Here is a 10000-nt window from a genome sequence, read left to right on the forward strand (position 1 = left end):
AGGTCTTCAGCAGTGGCTCCAAATGAAAGCTACACAAAACCAAGGATTGTAGGTGTGGAGTATAAAAAGAATTTTGGAATTGGTAATAGAGCACTAGCAGAACACGAGAGTTCCAGAAATTACAATGTGTACCCAAACAGAGGAAAAAGGAGTAAGATGTCCGTTGTCATGCATGGTGCTCCACATCAACCCGAAGATGATAGCCAGGCAAAAGAGTGTAAGAGTAGTGCTAATTATTCCAAGCCAACCACTAAGAAAACTGCAGACTTGGGTAACCTTGATGAAAAATCAGTCAAAAATCATGATGGTAATATACTGTGTCTTGATTTATCAGATTCACAGAAAGTTGATAGCAAGGATCATAAGAGCAAGAAAATTGATGAAAATTTGGTTGACTCTGTAGCAAATCAACCAGAGGTTGCTAGTGTGGTTGTCAAAGACTGCAAAAGAGTCTCCACTGATAGCAAAGCTGATGACAACAGAGATAGAAAAGTTGGTCTAACAAAGACAGTAAGTGCTATAGAGTTAGACACAGTGAAGGCATGTTTTCCATCCAAAGGCTCAGCAGCAGAAGGGAAGTCCTTTGACATAATCAGTACAGAGGTGAAGCAGAATATAATCAATCGTCGAATGGCTGCAAGGAATGCAACTGCCATCGCAGAGTTTGACCCTCTGGTTTCGATGAGCCCAGAAGCTCAAAAACTGGTAAGTAAATATTTGTTCCTGGAGAAATTTGTTCCAGTAACACATTCCTTGACTGTTTCGCACCTGTACAGATAAGAATTCTTGTATTTGTTTGTTCTTACGCAATTGTAAACCTATATATTTTAAATGAGAGGAAATTGTCTACTTGAGTGTGAGCCTCCACTAAAGTTTAGTTCTGTCAAAAAGGGGAGTTTCTTGGGGGGGATTTCTTAAGCTGAAGTTTTGATTTTAGCAGTGGTTATTGTTCTTGGTCAGTTCTAGACAATCTAGACACGTACAGTGACTGACTAGTACTTATTCATATGCCTATGGTTTCGCAGTTTGATGGTTACTATGTACCTCTCAATGTTGAGGGGTACTCTGTACATATCAGGATGTTGAGGGTCATTCTGTACCACGCTGTATGTTGAGGGTCACTCTGTACCTCTCAGAAAATTTAGGTGCACTCTGTACCTCTCAGAAAATTTAGGTGCACTCTGTACTTCTCAGAATGTTGAGTGTCACTCTGTACCTCTCAGAAAATTGAGGTGCACAATGCTATCTTCCGGATTTTGTAACCAAAGCAGCTGATATAAATAGTTTATTTTGAAATGCTGACATAGTTGGCACTTATCCAGTTATGTGATTTACAAAACATGACATAACTCACACAAAATACTTATATAACTTTTCTAATGTGATTCAGGCATTATGGGCCACTGGAAAGCCACTGAAGAAATCCATTTTTGACCCAGATGACGATGTTGCTTTCCCATCGTCCCCTGATTCAAATGTCAAAGCTTCAGCAGAGGCCCAGCTGAACAAGAAAGAGGACATCAACTCCTTCAGAAAAGTGGAGGACCTTCTGATCAAGAATAACTTTGTCAAAGCATCTTCAAAGGGCCCTTTGGACGATGGTGGAGGATTCTATGAAGGACTGATTAAAGGTAAGGAAGAATAAACTGTTTGTGTGGTTTCTGGTGGAGTGGTTTTAGTACCACTTTTCTGATAGGGCACTTATGAACATTCTTTGACTACCCTGTGGTAGGAGTGTAAGAATACTACCACTGTAGGTCCTGCGTATCGTAAAAGGCGACTTAAAGGAAAGCTGCTGCCATGCAGCCTTAATTTTTTTGGTAAAAGGCAAGGACCACTACCAATAACTGGAAACTGCTGCCTTGCAGTCTTACTTTTTATAAAAGGCTAGGCTCTCCACCAATAACTGTGGAAACTGCTGCCTTGCAAGTAAACTTTTTAGTCAAAGGGAACGCCCACCACCAAAAACTCTGGTTGATGACAGCAAGGGCATGCAGTCATAAAATCCCCTTAACCAATTAATAAACCATGCCTGATGTTGTAAGGAGAGGCACATTAGGCAACCAACCCCTTAGTGTAGGGATAACGGTGGGAAAGAAGAAAAGAAGACTTATGAACATTCTTTGTGTATGAATGCAGTGATAACCATAGATGTAGAGAAGACCCTCTATATCTATGGTGATAACATTGAACATCCCTTGATGTGTGTGAATATAGTGACATCATTGAACTTCCTTTGATTTGTGAATGTATTGACAACGTTTAACGTGCTAGTATGTTGATGAACATTTGTTACGATGTGAAACGTACGTTTGATACCCTCTATATTTTTGGTGATAACACTGAACACCCCTTGATGTGTGTGAATATAGTGACAACATTGAACTTCCTTTGATTTTGATGTGTCAGTATTTTGAAACTAAAGATTTAGAGAGGTAACATTTTATTTTAATTGTTTAGTGTGATTTGTTCCAGCACCACATTAAACAGACTTCACTGGGCTGTCCTTTGGAGCGGTATTTTGGATACTTCTTGGGTACTAACAATAACTATACTCTGTTTTTTTCCATCTGTCCATCCGGTTGTGGTGGTCGCGCATGGTAACACTGCGTCCCGTGCTTTAAATAGTTACGCTATGTGTATGTGTAAGTTTTAGGTAAATAAAAGGATATCTTGGTGTATTTTAGCAACTGAAAAGTGTTTTGATAATTTACTGTATGCAAATTACACTGTTAATATTCGAAATATTATATTATTTAAAGCTCGGGACGCAGTGTTACCATGCGCAAACACCACAGGCGGATGTACAGATGGAAAAAAAACCGAGTATAGGTCTATGTTGACATCTCATCGTAATTTTATGGCTCTGACGAGACTAAAATGCTTGTTGTTAATATATGATACAAAAGCATCCACAGATAGCATACAGAACGTAACATATTTGATTTTATTGAATGTGTGAAATACAATTTTTTTGTCTAGGGGTTTCAGAAGTAGGCTGTTAAGTTTTCCCGAAGAGGAGACTTATTTCAAGGTATAGACTTCATCATAAATAAGTCTATATTACATCTGCAGTATTCATAACAGCATACCAACACGTTAAACAGGTTCGACATTAACTTAAATTTTCAATAAAAAAAAAAAAAAAAAAAAAAAAAAAAAAATAAAAAAACTGAACAATTTGAAATGCTGTAAAAGTTAGTCTTAAACGCAACCGACATTCCCGCTCTTTCTCCTTTAGGGGTACGTTGCTATGACGTCATCGAAGCCAAATGGAGCTATTGCCGCCCACCGCTGTGGCCTGTTTTATTACCAATGCGACTTTATTTGTCGTAAAAGTCGTTAAAATTCTACTTTGTGAATGCCGAGGGAGTAAGGAAGAGGGAGGGAAACGAGTAAGAGGAGGGAAGGAAGGAGGAATGAGAGATGAGGAGGAAAAGTTGTAGGGAGATAACACCATTCTCGTTTACCGCCATTTTTTTTTTTTTTTTCCTATTTTATCTACATTTTTAACTTTTATTAATCGTAAAACCATACGTTGTGAATACTGGAGGAGTGAGGGAGGGAGGGAGAAGAGGAGAAATGAGGAAGAGAGAGAGAGGAGGAGAAAGAGGCTGGAGGAAGGGGGGAGGGAAGACCTAGATCTTTCAAAGCTACTCTCTTGGGATCATTGTCGTTCGCTGCCTTTTTTTTTTTTTTACCTGTATTTATCGTAAATCCCTACGTTATGAATCCTGGAGGAACGAGTGAGGGAGAGGAAGGGGGCGGAGGAAAGGTGGAGGAAGGAAGAGAGAGGGGAGATTACTCTCAGATTTTAAAAGCACTCACATTTGTGATTGCCCCCTAGATGCTGAAGCCTTGCCGAGGATGGGGGGCTTAGGGTTCAGCAGCTGGGCCCTGATGCCTGGTGGGAACTGCTTTCTCGCTGGGCCTTGGTGCCCAGCTGTTGATCCAACGAAATAAGTCAAAGCCCTTTTTTCTTCTACTAAAAACGTTTCATCTTTCTGCCTTCCTCCCCCTATAAGGTATGGATTCTATGATGACGACTATTGGCTTGGTTTTGGACATGATTTAGTCTAAATCTTGGGGATTTGAAGGAGGGTGAGGATGGACGGCATGCCACCTCACCGTAACTCTAGTACCTGACGTGGTTGAGCGAGGGGAAAGTTTTAATGTCAAACCCTATCCTCAGTGCCGGGTCTGATCTCGACGGACATCATGACGCCTTAGCACTGGAGATAGGGTGTATATCCAGTAATTACCCCTAGACGACCTAATGAAAGGGATGACCCGTCCTTAAACCTAAGTGTGGGACTCCATGGTGGGTATGGGGAATATCTGGATGAAACTATGTTTTTCACGTTCTATGGCAACCCCCCTATTCGGCTGACGACCCTATGCTTTTGTCAAAGGACTTGTCCACGGAACCCGAACTTCAATCAATCATGGTCGGTCCCTTTGATCAGGGGTAGACCCCCTGGACCGAATGCAGAACAGACACAGATGACGACCCGAAAGCCGAATGCGAGTAGATATACCGCCAAGAAATCTCAACAAAAAGCATCTGGCTCCAGTATTGTCACACTGGAACCATATGCCATGAAGAAAAATAAAAAGTGTGAAATAGCTCCTGGGGTCTTTGTACCCAATTCATTTAATAAATACCTGAATTTGAAGCTTGAAGGTGACAATATTGACATTTTCCAAGTACACAGGGAAATCATGAAATGTTGTGGCAGACAGCCAAAAATAACAGCCCAAAATGGAAATATGCTCCTTATAGAAAGCATCTCCCCAGAGGAGAGCAGTAAGTTGATGGGATTGTCGGACCTTGCGGGAATTACGGTTGATGCACTCCCCACTTTAGCCTGAACTCCAGCAAGGGCTTGATTTTATGCCCCTCAATTTGATGGCTTTTTCTGAGGAGAGACTTTTAACAGAATTAAAAGACCAGGTGTAATAAAGGTTGACAGGATGACAAAGAAGGTTGAAAATAATAGAATACTCAGCCTACCTTAATATTAACTTTTAGTACTTTAAGACTTCCGGAATATGTCTAATGCAGCCTGGTATAGGTTTAAGATAAAGTTGTACATCCCAAGACCCAGAAGGTGTTTCCATTGCCAGCATTTGGACACACACTACATCGTGTCGATCCAAATTGCAAGAAAAGCCTGCAGTCTGTGTCAACTGTGGAGAGGATGAGCATGGAATGTGCACCAGGAACCTAAATGTGTTCACTGTGGTGAGGGACAGCCTCGTCATCTCAGCAGTGTGATATATATTTACTTGAAAAGGAAATACAAGCAATTAGAGTGATTGAAAGAACAACATTTAAGGAAGCACGAGAGAGAGCCAAAGCAAAGACTGTAAGACCGGTCTAAGTTTTGCTACTGTAGTAGCAAAATTAAAAAGCCAAAGGAAAGAGACAAATAAAAAACACCCAAGTTAAGAAGCACAAAAGGAAAATCAAATAAAGAATCATTAAAAAGACAGCTAACTGAATCATCTGAGTCAACTGATGATGAGGAATATAAAGACAAGGTTCACTAGAACCAAACAAGAAGACCCTAGTGTGGAATTGAAGAAAATTGAAGTGCCAGTTGAGATACACCCTCCACCATCTGCCTCTTTGGAGGCAAGGGCCAGTGGTTGCTGGTCTGGTGCAGCTTCTGTTGGTGCCAAGCTCCTCTTTGGAGGACAAACCAGCAGATGCTGGTCCCCCGGTGGCCAGTCCTCGCTGGTACTTCTGCCTCATCAGAGGCAGAGCTGGCTACTGCCAGCAGTACAAAGACACTTGAGGTGGTCTCTTTAAGAACACCTCTGCTCTCTCCATCTCGGTAGAGATGGAGAGCGAAGAAACTAAAAAAACCCTTCAGTATCAAAACACTGAAGGAAAAGATGTTGGCTCTACGAAGGTGATAATTCCTCCCAAGAAGCCAACAAAACCGCTTCCATCAAAATGCCTCCCCTTAGTAGAAAAAAGAACTCTCCCAGTCTTGTAAAAAAGGAACCACAATGTGGTCCTAAACGTGAATAAATTCACTTCCATTATTCAGTGGAACTGTCAGGGACTGCGAGCGAAGTATGAGGAAAGTGAAGCTTTTAATCTATGAGCACTCTCCTGTAGGGATATGTTTGCAGGAGACTATGCTAGGTGAATATACCCCTTGTCCTAGGGAATATGTTCACTATAGAACTAAATTTGATTTACAGGTGGGAAATCATGGTGGATCCCTCATCTACATCCGTCGAGATGCTCCACACTACAAAGTAAAACTAAATACTCCACTTCAAGCTGTGGCTGTACGAATTAATTTGAGGAGGCAATATACTATATGTTCCCTTTACATTCCGCCCAATAGCCATGTCTCCCAAGAGAACTTAATACACTTGATGCAGCAACTACCAGAGCCATTCCTTCTACTTGGTGACTTCAACAGTAGACTCCATTGTGGGGAGATGTAACATCAAACCAAAAAGGGAATATGATGGCATCATTAATAGAAAATGAAGATATAGGCCTTCTTAATACTGGAGAACCTACCCATTACCACATTCAGACAGGCACCGTCTCCTGCATCGACCTTTCAATATGTAGCTCCAACGCAGTGTTGATTTTAGTTGGAGAACAAGTGATGACTGGATACCAGTGACCATTCTCCAATTGTGATCGACACCAATGAAGGCCCACCTATCCCGAGATCACCAAGATGGTGTTTAGAGAAAGCAATGGAGAAAATTCAAAGATTTGAGTGAGTTGGAGGGGAATGCAAAAAGATTTCCCAAGTGTAGATGATGCCATTGATCTACTCAATGGAACATTACATACTGCAGGTCTGCACTCTCGATCCTCGAAACAAAAGGACTATTCAGGAGACGGCCAGTACCGTGGTGGTCAGAAGACTTGAGGCTGTTACACGAGCTACAAGGACATCATGACCAGGTGCCGTAGACACCGCACTTGGACAATGTCATAATTTACAAACAGTGAGGGCACGATTTCGAAAAGCCATGAAAGCTGCCAGAAGACAATCATGGGGCCGGATAGTATCCTCTATTAACAGCAGAACACCAGTTTGTAGCATTTGGAAGAAAATAAGAAAAATTCAGGGTAAATTTACACCCAATCCTCTCCAAGTACTTAAAGTGAATAATAATCATGTCACAGATGCCAGAGAAGTTAGTAATACATTTTCAGAACACTTCGCTCGAGTCTCTGAGAAATCAGATAGTTCCCCAGGACATAATTTCAGAATGATGGAAGAACAACAGGTACTTGACTTTTCAGCAAAGAAGCTGAATCATATAATATGCCGTTTTCTGAGAGGGAATTTGACCTCTGCTTTATTCTAGGAGCAAGAAAACAATGCCTTGCCCCTGGTCCCAGGATGAGGATTCCTTATGAAATGTTTAAACACATTTCAAGAACACAAAACTTTTTATAATAAGTATTATCAAATAGAACATGGGATGAAAGCAGCTACCCCTACCATATGGGAATTAGCTACCATGTTACCGATTCCTTAAGCCTGGAAAAGATCCTCTCTGTGCAGCAAGTTACCGCCCCATTGCTTTAACTTGCTGTTTGTGTAAGTTGATGGAAAAAAAATGGTAAATGTAAGACTGATGTGGTATCTTAGAGCACAACAATATTCTAACACCTTCTCAGTGTGGTTTTCGAAAAATGCACTCCACCCTGGACATCTTACTGCAACTTGAAGCCTCTATCTGTGAGGCCTTTGCCTCCAAGCAACACCATGTGACAGTGTTTTTTGATATAGAAAAGGCATATGACACTGCTTGGAGACATGGGATTCTGAAGACTATGCATAATGGTGGTCTACGAGGCAAATTACCTTTATTTGTGAAATCCTTTTTACATCGTAGGTATTTTAAAGTTAAAGTTGGCAGTACTTTATCAGAGAAAAAGTGCCAAGAAGAAGGTGTTCCCCAGGTAGTGTTCTCAGTGTAACACTTTTTTGCTCTGGCCATAACAGTGTTGCAGCTGTCATTCCAAGAGAGGTTTTAAAGACACTGTTTGTGATGACTTGTCAATATCTTTTGCTGCCACCCGGATGACTGTAGCAGAAAGAAAGCTACAATTAACAATAAATAAAATAGTAAGTTGGGCTGAGAAACAGGGTTTTAAAATCTCTGTAAGCAAGACTACTGCTGTCCACTTCTGTCGGATCAGGGGAGTGCATCCTGATCCAGACCTCTATTTGTATGGCCGTAGAATCCCATGTGTAGAACAAGCACACTTCTTAGGCCTAGTTTTTGACAATAGATTGACTTGGGTCCCCCATATAACATATAAAAGCAAAGAGCCTAGAAGCTCTACACATCTTGAAGGTGCTTTCTCACACCAGTTGGGGAGCTGATAGAAATCTGTTACTAAAGCTTCATAAATCCCTAATCTTGTCAAAGCTGTCATATGGTTGTGAAGTTTATTCTTCAGCCTCCTCATCTAAACTTGAGAATTTTAGATTCGGTGCATCATTTAGGTATCGTATAGCCACAGGCCTTTAGCTTCCGGTCGTCACCAATACCTAGTATGCTAGTTGATGCAGGAGAGATGCCCCTTGAACTCTATCGCCAGTCATCATTACTTCGGTACTGGTTAGAGTGCAAAGACTCCCAAATCTCTGGCATTTGCTGTGGCAAATAGAAATTTTTTTAACGGTTTTTATGAAAGTCATCCAAGGTATCCCACTCCTTTTAGCTATAGAATTAAAAAATATTTAGAGGATACGAATATTAAATTTCCCATTATCCCCTTTGTGTATCCCAGTACTCCTGTCTGGAGGTTACCTGATGTGAAATTCTGCAGGTACTTCAGTGGGGCAAAGAGGGATAAATCTGATGAGGAAATGAGGTCCATATTTTTAGAGCATGTATCAGAGCATGTAGATACAAGTTTTTATATTTACTGATGGCTCTAAGTCCAATGCTGGCGTTGGATATGGGGTTTTTATGCGAATCTTTTAACCGAAGAGGTGCACTTCCTTCTGTTGCCTCAAACTTTACAGCTGAATTGTATGGCATCCTAATAGCACTGGAACATATTACAACACTCCCAGTTTGTAGCTATACAATATTTTGTGACTCAAAAGTGCCCTACAGTCCCCTGGAAGTCTTTAATACTGATCATCCCTTGGTGTTGAAGATCTTGCAGTGGATTTTTTTGCACCAAAATAGAGGCAGCATTGTTTCATTTTGTTGGGTTCCCGCCCATGTGAACATATCGGGAAACGAAGAGGCAGACAAGCTAGCCAAATCAGCAGCGCAAACTTTGGTACCGAGAAAATGCCCTGTTCCATATCGAGATACATTCTATGATATATGGAAATCCATCCAGCAGTTATGGGTACTTCAGTGGGACAGAGTAGGCCCCAATAAAATGAAAGAAATTACTAGTCAGACACACCCTTGGAAATATGACCTAATACCAAGGAAGTGGGAGATTGTATTGTGTAGATTACGTATTGGCCATACGCGTTTAACTCATGGCTTTCTGATGGATGGGGAGAATGAGCCCTTCTGTGATGATTGCTTAGTTCCACTAACCGTTAGGCATTTGCTGGTTGAGTGTCCCAGTCTGGTGGAACTTAGGAATCGTTTTTTAGGTTATAGTAGTGGAGCAGGGGGTAATTATAGCATGGCAAAACTGTTGGGAGAAAGCGCATGTATTAATAACATTATCTCTTTTATCAAAGAAGCTGGTCTTCTCAAATATATCTGACAGCTGTGCTGTCTTAGTATATACATTTTTTTTTATTTTTTAATAGTTTTACGGTTGTGATCAATCACAATTCTCTTTATCGGAATATTATTTAATTTTTATCAGAAATTTAATTTATTTTTTTAAATCAAATTTATATATCTCTCATAAAGATAAAGTTATTTTGAATGTTGTATAATATATTATAAAAGTTAAAAGATCACATTTAGTATTCGGCGTCGGTGACCCTGGTAGTTGTGACGCCAGATAACTCAC

General features: G+C 40.7%; 1 protein-coding gene across 1 annotated transcript in view; it reads left to right on the top strand.

Moving 5' to 3' along the window:
* LOC135202589 (uncharacterized) overlaps nt 1-6911 on the top strand; it is a 9709-nt gene extending 2798 nt beyond the window's left edge. The window contains exons 2-4 of the mRNA XM_064232102.1: nt 1-705; nt 1391-1631; nt 6781-6911. The exon at nt 1-705 is cut by the window's left edge and continues 422 nt beyond it. Of these exons, the coding sequence (XP_064088172.1) occupies nt 1-705; nt 1391-1631; nt 6781-6911 (1077 nt within the window). The remainder of the gene's footprint in view (nt 706-1390; nt 1632-6780) is intronic.
* The last annotated feature ends 3089 nt before the right edge of the window (nt 6912-10000 follow it).

Source organism: Macrobrachium nipponense, chromosome 24 (genome assembly GCF_015104395.2).
Source record: "Macrobrachium nipponense isolate FS-2020 chromosome 24, ASM1510439v2, whole genome shotgun sequence".
NCBI classification, from domain to species: Eukaryota; Metazoa; Arthropoda; class Malacostraca; order Decapoda; family Palaemonidae; genus Macrobrachium; species Macrobrachium nipponense.